We start from the raw sequence: 22212 nt of genomic DNA, 5'->3' as shown, positions 1-22212 counted from the left end.
TCTTTCCCCCGTGATGGCGGAGGACAGCGAGTCTGCGGCCAGCCAGCAGAGCCTGGAGCTGGATGACCAGGACACCTGCGGCATAGACGGCGACAATGAGGAGGAGGCCGAGCACGCCAAGGGGTAGGGCCGCGCTGCGGGCCGGGCGGGCACAGCTCGGGGAGGCAGCCCCCGTGTCTGCGGCCGCCGCGCAGGGCGGGCCGGGCCGGGCTCCCATCGCCGCCCGGAGAGGGCCCGGGGCGGGCAGTGGAGTGCAAGGGCGTGTGAGCCGCGGTGCTGTCAGCCGCTGCCGGCCTGCCCGACCCGGCCCGGCCCGCTGCTCCTCCGCGGCGCCTGCGCGGGTGCCGGCCGCGGCCGAGGGGCCCCGCCGGCGGCTGCGCCCTCCCCCGGGCCGCCTTCTGCCGCGGGTGGCAGCGTGCGCGGGCGGGCAGGACCCGCCGCCCTGCGGTGCCGCCGGCTCGGCTCCCCTCGCCCCGGCTCCCCTCGCCCTGGCTCCCCTCGTCCCTCCGGGGGCGGCCACTGCCGAAGGGAGAGGCGGGGGCCGCGCCCGCGGTCTGAGGGTTTGGCGCTACCCTGCCGGACACGGGCCTTAAAAGCGGGCATTAAAAGCGAGGGCAGATCCTGTTTTGTTGTCTATGCTGTTTCAGGATTTGGGGGCTTTTCTTGTTTTGTTTTGCTTTGTTTTTTCGCTGTTAGGAAGACACCGTAGTGGGTCACGGTGCTCTGGGGAAGTGTCCCCGTGCTCCCCTGCTTCTTTTGGCGGGTTCCAGCGGAGCCCGTCCCTCCGGTCCCCCCTTACACCCCACACACGCTCCCCACCCGACCCGCGCACCTGTCCGGGCATCATCTGTGTCCGTCTGTCGTGCAGACACTCATCCTCAACGTCACCAATTGTCCAAAAAGGAAATATTACCTCTAAATCCCCACGCTGCAGAGAGCAGAGCGCGTGTTTTACCAAGGCGTGAGCTGGAGCAGACGCTGTTGTTGTGGTTGTAGGTCCTTCTCCACCAGCCTTGCGTCTTAAATCTTCCCACGCTGCAGATCAGGCGCTGTCTCCAGTTGCTGGCGAGCTGACAGGAGAGGCAGCTGCCGTAAAGCCCTCGCACCCGGGCGGCGTTTGGCTTCGTCCTGGCACAAGGTGCCAAGGGTCTGACTTGCTCAGTGGCTGGGGACTCTTGGGGCAGGGAAGTGGGATGAATGTGTTCTAAAAATCGTCTTCATTTAGATTTACTGTTTTTTTGGGGGGGCAGTGTTAGAAAACATGATTGCAGAGAAAATGCTTTGTTGTCACAACTAGGAATGGCTGGAGTAACCTAAAATAGAAATAGGGTAATCTGTACACTCTTACACAAATATCTTCCTCATGAATTTCTCATTCATCTGGTTGAGAGCGTCTCTGTAGGTGATTGATGTTTGAGGATGTACGCTGTTTGTCGTTTCCTCTCTCTTGGATTTGCTTGGCAACAAGCAGCTCTGCATCATAAATGTGGTAAGAGAAATATAAGAGACTTAGGTGACTGAGTTGTCTAAAAGGCAGGAGAGGGGAAAACTTTTGTTCTTGCTGCTCTGTCAGTGAATTCATGGCATGCATGCTAAAACAGTTGTGTCAAAAGTATTTACAGTAATATAAATCCAAGATATTAAAAGAGGACGAAACAGCGTTTACTATCTTGGGGCTTTTGTTATGTGTATTTGCGTAAATATGCCACAGTTGATGATTCCCAAATACTTACAAGTAACACTGCTGAGAGCAGAGAATGTTCATTGGACTTCATAGGAGCCAACCTGACATGGCAGGCAAGATTGTCTGATAGCTGATGCCTGTCTGGAATTCATTTGTATCTACTCCTGCTACAGTTTTCTCTCCTGTTTGGGAGCCTGACCGAGTGGTCACTGCCCTCTGCAACGTAGCCAGGCTGGTGGCCACATGCTCGGGCTGCTGTGGCAGCGTGTGAGAAGCAGCCAGGGCACAAAGAATTGCACTTCGGTGTGTTCTGAATCACTGCTTGCTGCTCTACTCCAACTTGGGTCTTGCTGAGCTCTGACGGACAAGTACTGTGGCTGCGGGCTGTAAACCATTCTCCCCAAAACTGATTTTTGTTGAATATCACAGATGTATTTTAATGAGTATTTCAAAGAAGCTGCTTTATTAATCTTTGAATATTAAAGTGAATGCTTCCAAGTAATATGAAGTTTAATTAAATTAGTGGTAGAGCATTCCAGCAGAAAAAGCCTCTAGGTATTAGTATCGGTTTTTCATCATGTTTCTGATGCATGAAGTCTAATATTGACTTCTGAATTACTTTATTTTCCTATAGTCTTTGAGACTCTTGTTTGCTACTATTTGTCTGCAGGCTGAAGTATTTGAACAAATTCCATCAAATAAAAAGAAAAATCTTACGTTACAGAAAATACAAAGATCTACTCTTCATCTGGGACATTAACCCATGGTAATAGATGCCTAGCTACTCTCTGTTTTCTCCCTACAATGGTATATTAATTTTTGAAGTAGCTTTAAAGTTAGCTTTGAGCTTTTAGATTAGGTTTTATATACCTAAGCAATTTATGAGCAGTCTCAAGTATACTTGAGACTGTGACTGTGTCAAGTGACTTGCTGAATTCTGAATGGTCTCCATTGCTGCCTATCAGTATTTTATGCTATTTTAACCTCACTTTTTTAGAAGTAGGTAGAGTATGTGTTGTGTGTGTTGTGTGACAGTCTCTGGTAGGATTGCTTTGTAAATGAAGTTACTTTCAGGCTGTTTCTTGACATTTGTGAAAACATTTCCGTATAAGCTGACCACAAAAAAACCCGGTTTGTGTATATATTTATGTATAATTTTTATTTTCTTTTTTTATTTCCTGTTTTTATGTGCCTGAGCACTGAATGACTGCAGCAGAAAATACGGTTTTATAGCTCTCGACTGTGCAAATGTCTTTGTCCTCTGCTTCTGCTCCTGTTTTTTAGATGCAGGATTATGTATGTTGTGTGACTCATTGCTGTTCTCCCATTCTGTGTCTGCAGCTTGCTCCTGCTAGATGCATTATGCTGTACTTGTTCTGTTTCATAATAAGGTGCTGTTTACAGAATAGCTTTGTTAGTGTGTATGTAGAAAAAAATTATTTATTGCACCTGAATCCACCCTGCTGAGCCTGGCTTTGTAAGGTCTCTCAGTTCTTTCTAAATAGCTCTTTATGCTCAATGGCAGAAAGGCTTTGGGCACAGGAGGTTTATTATAGTAAACAGACAAGGAAAAATTATGATGTTTAAACAACTCCACCAACCCTCAGAAATTATTTACTTTGAATGTTTTAGTAGTATACCCCTTTGATTATTGTCAAATGGCAACTTCATAATCAGCACTACTTTTAGATTTAAAAAATATCTTTTTAAAGTGCTGGAGGCAGTGCTCTGTTTTAGCAGATGAGATTTACATCCTGGTACAGCCTTACAGACTTGGAGGGGGAGGCAGAAGAAACACATAGAGCTTTGAGGAATAGCTGATGAGTTAGGTTTAAAGGCATTGCTATTAGGTTTTCATGCCTAAAAAACTTTCGTTTTCAAGTACTGAAATTTATGGGAATGAAATCTTTGTCCAGAGAGGTTGTTAGTAGCGGTAGTTTGTTAGTAAGTGGAATTTGGAGGACATAAGCCCTTCTGGTCAGGACCTTCTTATTCTGTGGAAGTGATGGTAGTCTAATACAGCAATGGGAAAGCCCTTTGCATCTGAGCCTCCATTTTCTTTATAAAGAAAGGACAGCTCTACTGTAAATAATACTACTTTGAAATTTTTTTGAGTCTTGCCCATATAAATGAGATCTGATTTTTGTGATCAGAAAGATCTATATAACATCTTCAGAAATGTGATTTTGCAACCTCTCTTATTCACAGATAGGGTAAAAAATACTGTGAAGGCAGAAACCCCACATGGGCCCAGGCCTTTGCAGCTTAAAAATAAACATCTGAAGTAGATGTTTGGTTTTAAATTTGAGAAATTGCTAACTTAAACTTACCATTCAATGTAATTTAAAACAGATTTTGATATTACAAAAAGCTGCTTCTTGTAAAGCAGAATTTAGTGTCCAAAAAGGCAATTAAAATAACATTGACAAATATTCAGTGGGAAAGATAATTTAAAAAAACCCAGGGATCTAAATCAATTTGACCACCTGAGTAGAGTAACTGTCAGGCTTCTCCTGATTCATCCATCTCAGCTTCTCATGATTTTGCTCAGGGCTTCACAAAGTAAGTTTATCTGCCTTTGCCACAGTCCTCCCTTCAGTGGTTGGTTGGTTGGTTTGGTTTTGTTTTATTTTTTAAAAAACAAACCAAAACAACAAACAGAACCACAAACCAACCAACAAACACAAACAAAACCCCCGCAAACAACAAACAAACAAACAAATCCAAAAAACAACACCAAACCAAATGAACAAAAAACGCCAGCACGTGCAGGGAGAAGCAGGAGTCTTTTTTTCACATTTATGCAAAACACCAGATGTGTGTACATAAGTGGAAAGGCATGTGGGTGGGATCAAGGGCTGGCATTTGTATCTTGCAGACAAAATCATGAAACTGTGAGCCCAAGTGACTGCCTCAGCCATATCCACAGCCTGTTTCTGTGGCAAGGTTAAGCCTTTTTGGGGCAGAATGACATCTTTCGACTCTTCTTTTGCCTCAGCGGAATTTTGATTTGCACATCACTTTTGTGCTGGTCTCACTTCTTTCTTATTCATCAGACTGACAAAACCATCACTGCGGATGCAGTTAAAAATACCTTAGACCACGTCTATGCTCAGGTACACCTCAGCCTCTGTGTGTAGGCTCGCCCTTCTGTCAGTGAAGTACTGACAGTAACATGCTCCTGGTGTAAGTGTGTCTGTACCAGACTGACACAGTCAAAATGTTCCCCGAGCCTAACACTGAATATTTTTGTCAGTATAACTGGCTGTGGTCTACATGGTGGCTGGACTGGGCAGATGTGTTCATCTGGTGTGTGAAAAGGTTACGTTTCCTGACCTGACAGCCAGATGTAGCATCAGCCTGAGCTGCATGTCATTGTCCTGCTTCCCACGCGGGACCTGCGCTCTGAGTTGTGTCTCTTCAATGGTAGCGCGGTAGCTCAGCAGAAGAGATTTCACACTTAAAAGGTCAGCTTTCATAGAAGTGGGTATTTCCATCTCCCCTCCTCCCCCCGCCAAAATTCTAAGAGTGAGATACATTTTGTGGTGTCATCATATAGGTGTACCTGACCAGATAAAGGAGAACTCATCTGAAGTCAGCCCACAAGAATGTTTAATTAAGAGGAAAGCTTTACATAGGAGTCTTTGCTTTTAATCTCATTGCCTTTGCATATCCTTTATGCGGTCACGTTCAGTGTCATTACCACAAGTTGAGCAACAAAGTTCCTCCCTTCCCAGCTATTCTCTCCCACTTTTTAGAGCCTTTTGGCATTTTCCAGGGTGGAGTATGAGAAGGACAAAAAATCCTGAGATGTTTTGGTTTTGCTTTTGCCCTAATTTGCTTGGTATCTCTGGTTGTAACTTGTGTTGGACAAACCTGTTTACTCAGTAGAAGTTTCTGCGTGCTGCTTGCTGCCAAACCTCAGGGTTGCAGGCATGCCTGAAGAGTGGATCTCTCTTTAAACCTCTTTTACATTCTGCAGACTGTAACAGTGAAAAAAGACTTGATCCAAGCAGGAGACTGTGCATAAATAACTGCTCTGAATGATCCCTGGATAACCTGTCAGACAAATATAGCAATATTTATTTTGCAAGAGGCAATGCAAAAACTCTAAACCTGAAGGTCATGAGCTCTGAGGACTGGGATTTCAGAAGATTTTAAAAAATAAGTAGTTTTAAACACAGCAATTTAGTCCTCTCCTTCCTCTTTCTGAGCTAAAAAGAATAAGCATTTTTCTATGAGAAAGGCCTTGAGCTGGTCAAAGAACAGACCAAGATTATCCTGGTAGAAGTACAGTTTACCTAGGTTAACATTAGCAAAGCTTGGGAAAGTTACTCTTTCTCCATAGCTGCCAAACTTTTTTTTTTTTAGTACAGTGATTCATTATTTCACCAAACTAAATAAAACATTGACCCTCAGGTAATCCCAGTGAGCAGAATTCCCTGGTGGGTGGTGTGACGGGGCCAGGTCCTGTGAAAGGCAAGAAGAGCAGAGCTGCACCGCTGCGGCTCGGGGGTGGCGTGGGGCTCACGGCCGGTGGAACGTGGCTGCTCCAGGATGGTGTTTGCTGAAACTCCTCATAGACCCGTGTTCAACACAAGAGCCCTTGGGAGTCAGCTCAAGGACACTGTGGCATCATTTGTGTGCTGTGTGTGAGAGGTCAGAGGAAAAGGCAAAAGTTCACGGACAGTTCAAGAAGTAGAAGAGTACCTCATTAAATTAATCCTAGCAAAGGTGAAGTCACTTCCCCTGGTGCTTTTATTTCAGTTTTGCCATAGGTGGTAAAAAGTCTTAGGTCTTGTACACCTTTTTTTTTTTTCACTCTCACATATTTATGACCTGTTGCCAGGCCTCTGAGTCTGTTCTGTGTTTAGCTTCTGTGAAAAATGTCAGCTTGGTATACAGGCCTTCAAATAGATTTAAATTTGATTATTTTAAATTGAGGGTGTAGAAATTGTTAGCAGAACTGTCTCGGTGGTCAGGCAGTGTCTTCATTCTGCAAAAGAAACTGTTGTCCTTTGAGTAGCTCCTTGGTCCCATCCCAGAGGGTCCTGCATTTATAACTTTCTTCTCTCTTTATGGGAGCAGAACTTAACCCAGTGTTACTGTGAATGTTAAGGACTTCTGAGGGCTGATGTTTCACTGCAGGCTGTTCTAGAGAACAGTAATGGTCCCACAAAAATATGTGTTAGTTGAGTTGCCTGTTTGATAAATGGCAGGCTTTTGGCTTCCTGGTTGGACATTTGAGTGTTTTCTTGCCAACTTCAGCTCTGGCATGGGTGGTATAGATGCTAGGGCTGGACATCGTAATCCTGAAAGTGAGTGTGTTACAATGAATAACATGGCCCTTGCAAACCTTAATAACTTCACACATTCTTCTCAGTTCTCCTTCTTTGGGTTTGCCAGTATCATATCTGTTTTTTTTTTTCCCCCTCCAGAATTAAAATAAACAATTGTTTGTTGCACTGACTCTTTTTGAGTAAAAAACACCGAAGCCCCCGAAACCCCAGTGTCTGTCTTGAGCTCCATTATGTACAGTGTAGTTTTGCTGGGAGATTAACCTCTTCAGGAGGATTCATTGTTAACTGACTCATTGCCTCCTTATTTGCCTTCCGTCTGAGAGCTGCCAACACCTCCCACACTTGCAAATTCTAATCTAATCTTGATTCTATATCTTGATTATCTGTCAAATTAGAATCTCCTTGAAGAAGAAAGGAGTGGTATTATCAATAGTCAAAATATGTCAGAATCTGCCAGTGCAATGTATGCTTTGTTGGTTTTGCTTTATTTTTATTTTTAATAAATTTGACCCCATCCTACTTACTGTTTTAAAGAACAAATATTTGATTCATTTTGTGTTGTTTCTTACTGAGATTTCAGCAAGACTTCCATCACTACTTAGGTTAGAAACAAAACTCCCTGAAAACAGAATATTTTTGTTTGGATTCTTCAAAAATTCAGATGCCCCTGGTGGTTGAGGGTGAAGGGAAAATATATTGGGCCACTAGTAGTTACTGAATTTCCAAGGAGGTTACTTTCCCCAGTTCCTGCACTTTCCTGAGTTCCTCTCAGCTGTTGAATTTGGTTGTTTGATGTGTGTGCCAGGTAATAGCCTGGAGAAGAGCACTGGCTGTTATATAGTGTCACAATTTGACAACGCTGTGTGGAAATGCCTGGTTGTGCAGGGGTCTGAGTATAAAACAAATTGGAAAGCACTTGCAAGAAGTTTTTCATCAGTTCTCTCAGTTCCCCTCTTCCTTTTCCAGCCTTTTATTCACATTCGAACTGCTGTTAGATTTTCATATTAAAATGCTTTTTTTTTTTTTTTTATTTTAAGCTTGGTGGTATTGATTTTTCTTACTGCACGTTCTCTGAATCTCTGGCAGAAGTCCTGGAGGGGATTTGGGAGCGAAGAAGAAGAAAAAGAAGCAGAAGAGAAAAAAGGAGAAACCAAATTCTGGAGGCACCAAATCAGATTCTGCATCTGACTCCCAGGAGATTAAAATTCAGCAGCCTTCAAAAGTGAGAGCCTGGTTCTTTTTTTAATTCGTGGTTGATTTCTGATTTAATTTTGTATGTTGGTAGTTCTATGTTAACGTGTCAGAATTAAGCAAATGGTTACTGCCCTGAATAGAGACAGAAGCAAAGTGAGACCTTGTGTTTGCAGACTGTATGAAGTTATCTGGAGCGTTGTCACCACCACGGTGGTGCGCTGTGAGAAAAGCAGAGGAGGAGGTGTTTTGTCTTTCTTTTCCAGCAGTTAGGACTCAGGTTAGTGAGATCTTCTTTGCAGGGAATCTTAATCTGCAGTGGTAATGCTTTTAAATAGATGTTATGTTTGATGGATTGCCTGTAGTTTAACCACCATTGAACTTGGCTTAGTGCAGTTTCAGTATCTTGCACAGCACAGTGCTGTCTCCTGTCGAGCATCAGCAGTAGGAGGGAAGGTGTTCCTGCTATGCTAACCAGAGTCACTTTTGGGCAAACAAGCAGCATGTCATTTTACATAAAAGGCGGTAATCTCTAGCTTGGAGGTACAGACTAAAGAAATTTACTGCCACCTGAAAGGCCTCTGCTATGTCTAAGAGTGCAAAGTTACATGACAGGATGTACAATCTTTGTGGGCTTTGTGATAAAATAGCATTGTCTATGTGCTTTTGACTACCGTGTTCTAAATGAACAATGAATAAGATGGCATGTTGGCTTTTTAATCTACAGCTTTTTTCTCAAGAGAAATCTGAGCCTGAGAAGTGAAGTTTATAACATGATTATAAGAAAGTTTATGGACCATTGAGCATGTTGAGGTAGTTATATTTGCTTTATCAGAGTAATGTGAAGAAGGTTACACCGTTATTCTAGTAGTACTATTCATCCTTTAAGATTTGTGAAGTACATTGGGGTTACCAACTTATTTTAGGGAAAAAGTTGTGTTCTGGTTTGTTAACATACTGATAGGTTTCATGTTGTCCCTCTAGATCTTCTCTGCATTACCCTCATTGCTTTGAATGAGCACATTTGGCACACAGGACACTTGAAAATATGTAGAGAGATCTCACGTACTTTCTGATCTCGCCATATGTTTTGATACTGTGTTTCTATAAAGCACATGGCATGAATTACTAATGCAAGAAGACTGTTTGCAAGCGATAACCAACTAACTTCAAATTCTTTTACAATTGGAGTAAGGTCAGTTTTAATATTAACATAAAGACATAGTTTATTGCTGCAGTATCCTGGAAGTTCCTTGGTTCCCTGTTGACCAAACCTATTGTTCCATATGTTGCCTCTAATTGCATTAAAAGAAAGATGCTTCACTTGTTTTGTTTTCATGTGCAAGATTTTAGTTCTGAGCACTTTGCAATCTTGCACACCATTTCTCTGGTGTGGTGTGTTTTACAGATGTGGAAGCCTATCCTTGTTCAAAATTGTGTACTCAGAGTGACACTCTGTGATTATTTTATTGTCACAAGTGGTTTGGCCAGTTTGTTAGCGATGATCCAAAACTTTCACTTTTATTGCTATAAAAGAAAAGGCTTTATTTAAGTCTTTCTCTCAAACTCTAGGCAGTTAAAGCGTTTTACTGTTCTTATATGGCTTCTACTTTTCTCTAGTTGCAAATGCATCAGTGTTGGCTGGGTTTTTTTCACGCATTTTTCTGTCTTGGACAACTTTCCCATTCTAAATTTTTTGAAGGCATCTTAGACTGCTGATCTGGATCAGTGTGGAGAAGTATTATTTATTTTCTCTGCTACCCAAGTGATATTTAGATTTTGTATTCCTTGTGCTATGTGAAATGTATCACAGCAAGAGGCTTTTAGCATTTGCTTGCTCTTGTTTGAAAAGAGGATTACAAAATATTTCAGAGGAAAGTTACATTGTATACCTTACCTATAAGAGAATATATACAGGATAATCAGGTAATACTCAGTGGGGCTTCTGAACTCATTGAAAATGATTTTGAAAAAAGATTTTGTGGTTGGGTGAGTTTGTAAACAGCTGTACCGGTCTGGGGAAGAGAAAAACAGAACAGTGAGTCTGCTTGTCTTCTCCCTCTCTTATTTATGATATTGGACTTTTTGAAAAGTAGCATGACTGTAACCATAGCAGTAAATTCTTGTTAGCATTATATGCTTACAGTGACCTTTAGGACACTGCCCATCTGAGAAGACTTTGATCTCTCCCCATTACAAGTCCCACTGGTGTAGACTGACCACACTGACACAGATGAAGCTTGCCTGGTCTGCAATATTATCAGTTATTATTGTTGTCACCAATGGCCTGCACAGCATAGTCACAGAATGACTTCAATTGGAAGGGACCTTTGGAGGCTTTTTTGACCAACCTCCTGCTTAGAACAGATTCAACTCAATCAGGGTTCCTAGGCCTAGGTCAGGTTCTTTGGTCTCCAAGGATGGAGAGTCCACAGCCTCTGTGGGCGACCTCTTCCAGTGTTTGACTGCACCTTTGGTAAAAAAAAATAGTAGTTCCTTATATTTGAATGTACTTTGCCGGTTTGCAACTCATGGCCATTGTTTCTTGTCCTGTCATTGTGCTCAGGTTCCTTTATGTCCTCCCATTAGGCAGCAATAAGATTTCTCCTGCTCCTTTAACCTTATCTTCTTAAGGCTGGAGAAACCAAGATCTCTTATCTTCTCCTTGTATGTGCTTCAATTCCCCAGTCATCTTCATGGCCTTCCATTGATCTTGCACCAGTGTGTCAATGTTTTCTTTGTAATGGGGAAACCAAAACTGTGAGGTGTGATCTCAAGGGTGCCAAACAAAGGGCAAGACTTGCTGGCCAGTCTTACTGGTAGAACCCAGTGTGCAGCTGTCCTTTGCCAGCCAGCAAACTGCTGGCTCATGTTCAGGTCTGCCAACCAGGACCTCCAGGTTCTTTTCTGCAAAGCTTACAGCTTACAAAGCTTTCTGGCTTCCTGGCCACTCCATGCTGCCCTCTGCCATTGCCTGGGCTTTTTCTGTCCCAGATGCAGGACTTTGCATTTGCCTTTATCACACTTCATGAAGTATCTGTTTCCAGCCTGTCAGAGTAGCTTTGAATAGCAGCTCTGTGTTCTAGCATATCAAACTTTCTTCCCAACTAGGTATCATCTATGAACTTGTAGAGAAAGCACTCTTTGTCACATCCAGATAATTAAACAATATTGGCCCCAAAGTTCTCAAAATCCTCCCCCTTGCCTTCTTGAAGATGGCTGTGACATTTCCCTTTTTCTAGTCATAAGAAACCTCCACCAATTGCTGTAACCTTTTAAATCTGATCGATGCTAGTTGCAGTAACATCGGCCAGCTCCCTCAGCACCCTCAGATGCAGCCGGTCTGGTCTTAGGGACCTGTGCATGATGGGTTTGCTCAGTGGTCCCTGACTCTCTTTCCTGCTGTGGGTCATGGGAATCCCACAGTCTCTGTTACAAGGCTCAGGGACACTGAAGGTTTGAGTTCAGATCTTGTCACCAAAACCGAGGGCACAAAAAAGCATTGCCTACCGTTGCCTTGTTGTACAACGGTGCCCGTCTTGTGCTGTGAGGAGATATTTCCCCCAACTGAAATTAAACAAAATCATTCTTCTTTCAATTCATGTGAAGTTCTGTGTGGGTTTTTCTTGCTTTCCATTAAAGGAAACCAGAAAGAGTTAAAAGTAAACTTAGCTAGGTAGATCTCCGAATATGTTGAACGGAGAGGAGATTACTCCTGATGTCCCTGGCCATGTTGTGTTTAGTATCGGGACATGAACTTTGTACTTCACATATGCTAGTAAGACCTTTTCAGAATGTAATTTATATCTATATATATATTATTTTTTTTCCGTTTTCTTCTTCTTAATGTAGAAAAAAACCATTAGAGACTTAAAATAAACATGCAAAATAAATTACAGCATGTCAGTTTTTATGTATGATTTCATAATCTTCTGATTTCAGAATTTATCTAGTGGCATTAGAAGTGTTTGTATCGGGCCACTGTGTAATAGGAAAGTTGATTTTTATTTGAGAAAAGTAACTTATGTCACTGTAATCTGGATCTAGAAAGTGGGTAGGTTTTTTATGCTGCAATAGTGTTGCTCTAACGTTTGTAAATATGTTAATTCACAGCTACTCAGATGACAGGTGTTTAAAGCATGCTCACAGGTAAAGTTTGCAATAGCTACACTGATGAAAGAAATTGCCTAATGTTTAGGCAGTACAAGTTTTAATTATAAATAGAAAATGATTACCTGCTTGAACGACAGGCAGGGAGTCTTACTCCTTTTGTGGCTGAGGATACTAGAGGCAGATGCCCATCCAAATGAACCTTTGCATCATTATTACATGTAAATTAGTGTTCTTTTCAACACATGCATCCTGGAAAGAAGGTGAAATAGGAAAATAGTGATCTATTGGTACTCAGTAAAAAAATTCTGGTTTGAAACCTCTGTACAGAGTTGCCTAAAATTTTCCAGTCCATTGAGACTATTCCTTCCAACCCAAAATTTATTGCCCTGCAGTCTGGGAAAACCTGAGCACAAGCATGCTGCTGGGAGGAGGCCTCCGAACAGGACTTACTGCTGGGGAAATTACAAAACAAAACACATAAGTAGATTAAAAAAAGAGAGAAAAAATCCCTTTAGATTTAGAAGTCTGTTACCGTTATTCCTCTATACTTTCCTGTGTACGTAAAATTCTCATTCCAGTTGCACTTACTCAGAGTGATCAAAAATGAGGGTTTAAGAGCTCAGTTTAGAAATGCTTAGCCTTAGGTTTTATGCTTTTCAAATAACTTTTCACAGTATCACAGTATGTTTGGGATTGGAAGGGACCTCAAAAGATCATCTAGTCCAATCCTCCTGCTGGAGCAGGAATGCCTAGGTGAGGTCGCACAGGAACATGTCCAGGCGGGTTTTGAATGTCTCCAGAGAAGGAGACTCCACAACCTCCCTGGGCAGCCTGTTCCAGTGCTCTGTCACCCTTACTGAGAAGAAGTTTTTTCTCAAATTTAAGTGGAACCTCTTGTGTTCCAGCTTGATCCCATTACCCCTTGTCCTATCATTGTTTGCCACCGAGAAGAGCCTGGCTCCATCCTCGTGGCACTCACCCTTTATATATTTATAAACATTAATAAGGTCCCCCCTTAGTCTCCTCTTCTCCAAACTAAAGAGACCCAGCTCCCTCAGCCTTTCTTCATAAGGGAGGTGCTCCACTCCCTTAATCATCTTTGTTGCCCTACGCTGGACCCTCTCCAGCAGTTTCCTGTCCTTCTTGAACTGAGGGGCCCAGAACTGGACACAATATTCCAGATGGGGTCTCACCAGGGCAGAGTAGAGGGGAAGGAGGACCTCTCTTGACCTACTAACCACCCCCCTTCTAATACACCCCAGGATGCCATTGGCCTTCCTGGTCACAAGGGCACAGTGCTGGCTCATGGTCATCCTGTTGTCCACCAGGACCCCCAGGTCCCTTTCCCCTACACTACTCTCTCATATGTAATTTCCCAACCTATACTGGAACCTTTTCTGTAGAGATTTTTCAACTTTTAGTGGAAAGTTGGATTATTTTGTCAGTCTGCTTTTATCAGTTAAAATTATCTTAGTTGTGAGTGTTGGCACTGTTGGAATTAGTAGCAAGATGGTTAACTCCTACATATGATACAATGCGGTAAGGTTCCTACTATAATTATTGCAGGCTAGTAGAAAGCAGATACAATATAACTAAGGTTAAAAAAGTGGATACTTGTTGCAATACAGTGTACCTGAAATACTCAACCGTAGTGAATTTAAATATTATTTTATATTTTATGTGTAAAGTACAACTTCAAACATCTCTGTGTGTACCAAGAGTATCTTTAGATTTTTAGATAGCCATGCTGATCTGCTTTTTGCTGTTTTATTGGTTTTTACTGGAGAGGGGGCAGGGCTTTTTATTACAATACTGATATCCTGCCTTAGTGCTGCAGTATTTGTATGAAGAACACTGGAGTTTCATGGATAAATGCAAGTGCTACTCAAAACTATTAAGTATTTTGTGAAGCTGCTTGTCTGTTTCCCACCTGTCTTTCCACCCTCCTGCCTCCCAAGGTGATACCTAAACTTACCATGTTAAGAAAAGTACATGAAAGAATATGTAACAGTACAATAAATGGACACGTTTTTTACAACTTGTTCAAGGTAAACATACTTAATAAGCTTCCTCTTCCATTTATCTCTGTGTGCAGAATCCAGCCATTCCAATGCAGAAGCTTCAAGATATCCAGAGAGCAATGGAGCTGCTATCTGCATGCCAAGGCCCAGCAAAGAATATTGATGAGGCTACCAAACGTAAATACCAGTTTTGGGATACGCAACCTGTACCTAAACTTAGTAAGTTTAACTGGACCTGGGCATAAGGTCTGTCTTACTGACCACTAAAAGAATGTGTGCTAGCTGTGTGGCATGATCTCTAAAACAGGTATGAAGTTGGACTGTGTGTGGTAGAGATCCTTGATCTTTTGTGTAGTTTATATAGAATTCTTGCTGTTCCGTAGGAAAGTGCTTGCAACCCCTCCAAATGATATGCAACAAAATATGGTGTTAATAAATCTCATTCTGATGTTCTCAATAAAAATGGAAAATGCTATTGAAATAGCATTCCTTTGTATATTTTAGGTCTTAGCTCTTGAACAATAGCACATGGAACTCTTTTCTGCGTCAGGAAAAATAAGAACTCAAAGTGGTGGCAAAGAGTAAACTTCGATATTATGTATTTATTGCTTCCCCCCTTTTAATTTCAATAGATAGATTTGCTATCACAGAGGTAATGGCTCTCCTGCTGTAGGTTCCACTATTTTCATGCAGCTGTAAGCAGATAATGGCATTTCTCTCATGCATAAACACTTTTACTGCTGTGTGTTCACCTGCTTCCTCCACAATGAACACTACCTTGAGGACATGCTTTCTCAGAGTCCGTTTTTGTTCTTGGTACCAAATAAGATGGTGAGGTGACTCCTCCTTGCCTTTGAATTTGCAAGGAATTTGGCAGATAACTTTTTATACTGATCTGATCCCTGATAACATGGTTGGAAAATCTTAGTTTTTCCTGGAGAAGATAGTTGCTGACTCTTTTGCTTTTTATGAGTTGCTTTCTGCACCTTCTTAATCTCCCTTCATTGCCTTCAAGTTAAGCAGTTGTAGCTCTTCAAGTACCAACAAAACTTGGGAACCCCACAAGTAAAGCAATCTCAGCACAATTGTTGTCAGAGTTCTGTTCTGCAGGTTTCTCTCTGTGGCATTAGAGACCGGTGTAGAGTAAGTGGAAATAAGGTAAAGTCTAAAGCACAGGAGCATCCTGCTCCTCTCTCCACAGGGCAGCATTTCACATTAATCCATTTCTGTAGCTTAATCCACAGTGATGTAATTTCTCCCCGACTTCCTTGCATACAGAAGTCCAGAGCAGATCCTCCCCTGGATGCAATATTTTCTACTGGATTGAACTGACCTGTCCTGGCTCTTCTCTGTACGAACTCCAGCCAGATACCTCTGTAAAGTAACGATAGTAATTGTCACAGTAATCCTGCCTTGGTAGAGGAAGAGCCTATCTTGCAGTTTTAACTGCAGCTAGCAATCAAAACCACAATGGCTGCTTGCTCACTGCCCCCCACCCCCAAGTAGGGGAGAGAATCAAAGGGGAAGGGAGAAACTCATGGGCTGAGATAAAAACAGTTTAATAAGACAACAAAATAATAATAATATACTACTACTACTAATATAAAATAAAATAAATGATACAGCCAGTCCTGGAGAGGAGAGGAGAGCGCTCTGGTCCCATGCAGCTGATCCCAGCGAGAGAGCAAAGAAGCAAAAGGCTGAAATGCCCAAAGGCCAACTTTGGGCAAGCAAAACAGCAAAAGACTGAATGAACAGAACACCCAAACAGAACTGAACCAGAACAGAACAGAACTCCTCAGCCAGAAAAGCCAGCTCCAGTTTTACACTGAGCGTGGTGCTAATGGTAGGGAGTATTTCATTGATCAACCTGGATGTCAGTCAATCTAGGTACTGTCCTGCTTGCTCTCCCTCCCAGCTGCTTTGCTTTGCACCTGCAGCTGGAGACTTGAGAAAAGACCTTAGTTTCCTTGACAACAGCTAAGATATCAGTACGTTCTTACATTCTCTTCATACCAATTAAAAAACACAGCTACCCACTGAAAGGAAAACATTAACTCAATCTGAGAGAAAAACAATGTTATCTTGTTATTCTTATGCTAAATGCAAAACAAAGACTGTGCTAGCTACAAAAAAAGGAAAGTTTCTTACTGCACAAATAAAATTAACTCAATTTCAGTCAAACCAGCACAGCCTAGCCAAAATAAGTTGATGTGTAAATCGAAAAATACTCTGGCCATAACAAAGCTGTTTCAGAGCTAGTTCAGTTGTCTGTGCAGCCATTCCAGGAGTTCAGGTTAATCAATATATCTTACAGCACTTCTATAGAGAGGGGAGTCTGTCACTTGCCAGCCTAAAATAACAAGTACATTGGCTCTAAAAATGATTTGTGTTGTTCAGTAGAAATATATGTTGTTGAATTTGGCCAGCAAGAGGTTTTGTTCTACATTGTTTATGAATTGCTTCTTGATCCTGTTGAAATTTTTTTTTTTTTTTTACTAAGCTTTTCCTTTATCTGCTGAGTGAACATATTTGGAAGTCTTCACTATTTGATATGCTGGATATTTTTAGATGGAAAAAAAATAGTCTGTTGATTCAAGAAATAGCTGTAGGGATCTTTGCATTAAATTAGCTTCAGAATCCTTCTGCCTTCTAGTTATGATTGTTAGCAATAGATCCTTTAGTTAGGCCAAGTCGGCCGTGTAGCTGCGGTAACATTTAGGCTGTTGATAGTTTCTAGAGTTTGTGTAAAGATGCTGGTAAGTATGATCTTCCAAACTGGACAGCAGGCCATAACTATTTGTCAGGATTGTGTGTCATTTGGGAAAAGTTTATACTACGAATGGACATTTGGCAGGTGCTGCTTCATAGAAGAGGAACAACTTCTGTTTATAGCTCTATACTGAGGGACCAGAGCTGTCAAGCCAGGGAAGAGCTGAAAGCATGCTTTCATGTAGGATTTTTAGAACCAAGTTTCACATTTCACCAGCATCCCTTAAATGCCCTGGCTTTGCAGTGCCACTGAGTAATCCCGGTGAGTTCAGGTCTGTGCAAGTCGGTGGTAGGATCCGAGCCATAGCTTGTTAGCTGTCAGTACAGCGTGTTTCTCAGGATGAGGCCATGGTCTCGTGGCTGGCTAGATGCTATGCATGTGCTGATAAACTGCTGTCCTGTGTTACAAAACATTTTATATCAATTGAGGTAGAGTATTTTTGTGCATATCTATAGATATTCTGATGAGGTGGTCATTAGTCTGAATGCCATCTGTGAGAATGAGAAGTAATATGAACTAATAATACTGATATTTTTTTCACCATTTTTAAAAGCTTCGTGTTCCTGTGACATAATGATGAGAAAATAGATGATGTGAGTTAAATGCAGTTTTGAGAACTACCAGGAAAGCTAGCAATGTAACTGTTCTTTTTTATTGTTGTTCTTTTTCTTTCTTTCTCCTCCTTCAAAAGATGAAGTTATAACTTCACATGGTGCAATTGAACCAGATAAGGACAATGTCCGCCTAGAGCCATATTCTTTGCCACAGGGTTTTATGTGGGACACGTTGGATCTTAGCAATGCTGAAGTTGTAAGTAAAACAATTTTTAGATGTACCTAAAATCGCTGAAGTTAATTCTGATTGATGTGCGTTGATAAATCTTTGGATTATTTTGTGTGTGTTTTCAGCTGAAGGAATTATACACATTGTTAAATGAGAATTACGTAGAAGATGATGATAATATGTTTAGGTTTGATTATTCACCTGAATTCCTTCTGTGGTGAGTAGCAAGTTCCACATTCTGCTCTGGCTGGAGTGCGAAGAAAGGTGTTTTTGTTACATCTTCTTAGGCAGTAATTTGTAATTATTTCTGTCATCAATTCTAGGGCGCTACGTCCTCCAGGCTGGTTACCCCAGTGGCACTGTGGGGTTAGAGTGTCTTCAAACAAAAAACTGGTAGGATTCATAAGTGCCATCCCTGCAAATATTCGTATTTATGACAGGTAAAATGCATCATTACTTTTGCATTTGTAAAAGAATTAACACCATGAAACAAATCTTAAACCGGTATCCATTGCCATAGGGAATTTAAAAAGAGAGGAGGCTCACTGATCATAAAGACAGGAATCCTTTGTATGTAGCAGAGACTTTTTTTTTCCTCCTTTACCCCGCTACCATTGCAAAAGTTTATGAGCTCCTTACAGTGAGACCAGTAATACGTATCTAAGCATTTTTCTGATTGATGGATGATACAGATAATGACATGGACTTTTCTGACCCTAGTGAGAATTATTTAAAGGACAGTCAGTCAGCTGGACTTCCTTGGCTGGGTCTTCCTACACTGGCAATTGTAAAGTATTACAACACCATGTAGCATGTGCTTGGATGCCATTCTGCTTTTTATAGTAGGGTAATTGTTTAAGTCTTGATAGAGCTCTGAAAAAGGAGCGTTGCGAACACCTTAGACACAGCTTGCAAATTGCACAATTTGCCATTGCAGTTGCAGTATCATAGATTAGTATTTGTTGCAGATCTACTTTGTCACAAGCCAGTTTATTGTTACCTTAGTTTTTTCTGTCACAACATGGAAGACTATAATTATGCAAATGAAAATATGTAATGTGCAACTCTCTTTAACTTTTCCACTGTTTAATGTCCTTTTAGTGTGAAGAAAATGGTAGAAATCAATTTTCTGTGTGTCCATAAGAAACTGAGATCTAAACGAGTAGCACCTGTACTGATTCGGGAAATAACCAGAAGAGTAAACCTGGAAGGAATTTTTCAGGCGGTTTACACTGCTGGAGTGGTACTCCCCAAACCTGTGGCCACTTGCAGGTAACCTAGGTGATGTTTATAATAATATCATTTACTGTGGGAGTCATTTTAAAGAACATTTTATGTAATTGGCTAGAAACAATAAAAGCAGAAAATGCAAAGAAAGTAAATGTTGTGGCCTTGACTAATCGAAAGGCCTGAGTGTTTGTCAGGGTGGGGGGGGGGTTCTTCTTCCCACCTCCCCTTTCCCCACCCCCCCCCTTTTTTTTTCTTTTTTTTTTTTTCCTTCTTTTTTTCCTCTTTCTTTCCCTTCCCTCCCAATGCCTTGGATAAAACAGCTTCCCAGATTAAAATCTAATTTTTGGTTTGTTTATCGTACCTCAAATAGACTAATAGAGGTTTCTCTCAACCTTCTGGTGGAAGCCATGCTAGCATTGACAGAACTATATACCTGTGAGTTTTAATTGGTCTGTTTCCCTCCTGGGACACTTCCTGTTGACTTGCTTGCTTGCCAAAGGCAGCAGAGCATTTCTGGGAATTGTACAATTTGCTTTTTTGAAATACTTTCATCTTTCCTGGAGAAAGGAGGACTTCACCAGCATTTGATAAAGATCGGAAAACTATCACGTAAGAAGAGTTGTATGTAATCGAGTACTATCTTGTTTCCTTGGAATTGATTTTATTTCTACTGGGAAAAGTTCAGTTTCAGCAGTATTAGTTCAGGTGTCTATCCTTCTGGAGGACAGGGTAATATTTTATTTGAAATTGTGTTTGTACCTATCAACACCAAAGATCCTGTGTGTCTCTGAAAGGAAGGATGGAAAAAACGGACATCCTGTGTCAGGGTAACCAGGGATGTTCTGTTGCACAATGATCTCCTCGGAAGAGGAGATCTCCTTCAACAAACTACTTAGACATGAGCAGAGGGTCCTGTCTGTACAAGAAAATAAATGTTACCATGTAAGTATGGTGAGATTGTCCAGGGTATGGCAAGTACTAAATTGTTTAGCCCTGTGATTACTCGTTTTGTCATAAAAAGCCTTTGCTTAGATTCAACATACGGTGGTAGCAGACCTGTTCAAAAGCTATTGCTTGAATATAGCTTTATCTTTTGTTGCTCAAGCCTTTCACAGACACAGTACAAGCTTGCTTCGGAACAAATCTGGAGAGGAGACGGAACAATGCAAGAAAGTAGGGAAATGGAAGCAAGTAAAGCTGACGCTTAAAATAATCTCATTGTTAATTCTATTTCCAGGTATTGGCATCGATCACTGAATCCCAGAAAATTGGTGGAGGTGAAATTTTCACATTTGAGTAGAAATATGACTCTACAAAGAACAATGAAGCTCTACCGACTTCCTGATGTAAGCAGCATGATTTCTAGAGAATCCCCACCGTTGTTATGAGGCCCAAAATAACCTTCCATCTGTCTCTGCCAGCACAGGCTTTTGTATGGAAAGGCAGTGCATGCAGGACATTAAAGAAAATCTCTGGTTGATGAAAAAGACCTTAAGGGCTATTATAAACAGAAGAGACTATTGCTGGAAATGTAGATCTGTATATGGAGAAAATAGAAATGTTGATCTAAAAGCCCTAAACAAACAAAAAGAAACCTTGACTGCATAAACATGTGGGATTGAGTTGAAGATGCATAAGACTATTCTCGGTATGATTAATCTGATAAAAGATTACTGGAACAGGAAATTAACATTTCATGTCTTAAAATTCTTAGGGAAGTCCATCAGAAGGTTGGCTGAGCACAGTGAGATTGTTGATTCCACTCTAATTCACAGCTTTTTTCTGTTCTGTCAGAGAATGTTGTTCTGCAAGGAGCAGGCTCAGCAAAAGCCACCTCTGTGTTGTGTACTGTTTATTTGCATGGTCTGGCAAAAAAAAAAAAAAGTGTTCTGGCATATCTAGGTTAGTTAAAAATATTTTTTCTCATGTTTGCAGCTAATAGTTAGGCTGGCAAAAAGCCCTAGGATGCATTTCCATGATAGGGCAAGTCACTGTAAGTAGCCTGAGATGTACTATTAAAAGATATCATTGCTGTAATTAATAGCTTGTAAAAGCTCCCTTTCTATTTAGATGGACTGCAGAATATCCTTTACCTGTACCATATCGGTAAACCCTTTTCTATTCAAACAAAACTTCCCTTTTAGTTAGGAAAAAAACCCCACTTTTTTCCTCACTCATAGTACTTTGTAATGATTTATCTGACTTTGGAGAATAGTGTCTGTTGGTTATATTTAGCTTGATGCTGCAGGGTCTGTTCCTGCTTAGATATTTGAGTAATACACTATGCGCTCCTCACTACAGAGCACAGGCTGCTGTCAGTGGGACCAGGTTCCTGGGCTGCCCGCGCGCTGCCCCTGCCTGCACGTGCAGGTTCTCCTTTGCGGACAGGGCAGCGTTTTCAGAGCTTAGGCATTAATAACCAAATTAATTAGGTTTTAATCTTGGAGAGCTAAATATAGCTCTCATCAAATCTTGAAATAATTTTTTAATAGTCTAAAAAAGTGCAGTAGACAATTTCAAATATAGGTTTTGGTGGCAGCTCTGGTACTGTTTCTCATGGAAACAATACAGGAAAATAATAGTTTAAACAGTAAGGATCTTACAGTATAAAAAGCATAACTACAGAGAATCATTACAAACAACAGCAGTTGTACTGTGATCATCTTGCTTTATCATAAACCCCAGATTTCAACAGAAAAATAACTTACGGAAAACAAAGCACACACCATATCTCATTCATAAAATATAGCAAAGGCAAACATGCCATACAGAGACATGCAAATAGAAAACAGGTGCTTTGAAAATAGCTTTCAGAACTAAGTGATATAGGAGTCCATATGCCTCAGGTGTTCATTTATTTTTAGATTGGACTTGGTAACCTCTCCCTTGGAAAATAAAGGTTTAGTCTTTGTGCTAATGTTTTCTCTTTAGATCTTGTGCTTTGCTTCTTTTTTTGAGTTTTTTTTTTTTTTTCCTAAGGAAGGATTTAGGTGCTGTTGAGGATCATTACCCTCAGTTTCAGGGTCTTATCGTGAACTTTACTGCCACACAAATGGGTTCCTTCCAGCCGCTCTGTCCTGTCCCACAGCACCAAACACTGTTTCTTGCATTCTAACC

General features: G+C 41.3%; 1 protein-coding gene across 1 annotated transcript in view; it reads left to right on the top strand.

The window, feature by feature from the left end:
* NMT2 (N-myristoyltransferase 2) overlaps nucleotides 1-22212 on the top strand; it is a 31797-nt gene continuing 9585 nt past the window's right edge. The window contains exons 1-8 of the mRNA XM_082044910.1: nucleotides 1-123; nucleotides 8071-8206; nucleotides 14384-14528; nucleotides 17774-17892; nucleotides 17991-18082; nucleotides 18189-18305; nucleotides 18967-19137; nucleotides 20333-20441. Of these exons, the coding sequence (XP_081901036.1) occupies nucleotides 14-123; nucleotides 8071-8206; nucleotides 14384-14528; nucleotides 17774-17892; nucleotides 17991-18082; nucleotides 18189-18305; nucleotides 18967-19137; nucleotides 20333-20441 (999 nt within the window). The 5' untranslated portion in view covers nucleotides 1-13. The remainder of the gene's footprint in view (nucleotides 124-8070; nucleotides 8207-14383; nucleotides 14529-17773; nucleotides 17893-17990; nucleotides 18083-18188; nucleotides 18306-18966; nucleotides 19138-20332; nucleotides 20442-22212) is intronic.

The sequence above is a fragment of the Streptopelia decaocto genome, assembly GCF_964273445.1.
Source record: "Streptopelia decaocto genome assembly, chromosome: 2".
NCBI classification, from domain to species: domain Eukaryota; kingdom Metazoa; phylum Chordata; class Aves; order Columbiformes; family Columbidae; genus Streptopelia; species Streptopelia decaocto.
The sequence above is the reverse complement of the archived record's forward strand: the minus strand, read 5'-3'. Positions and strand labels throughout refer to the sequence as shown.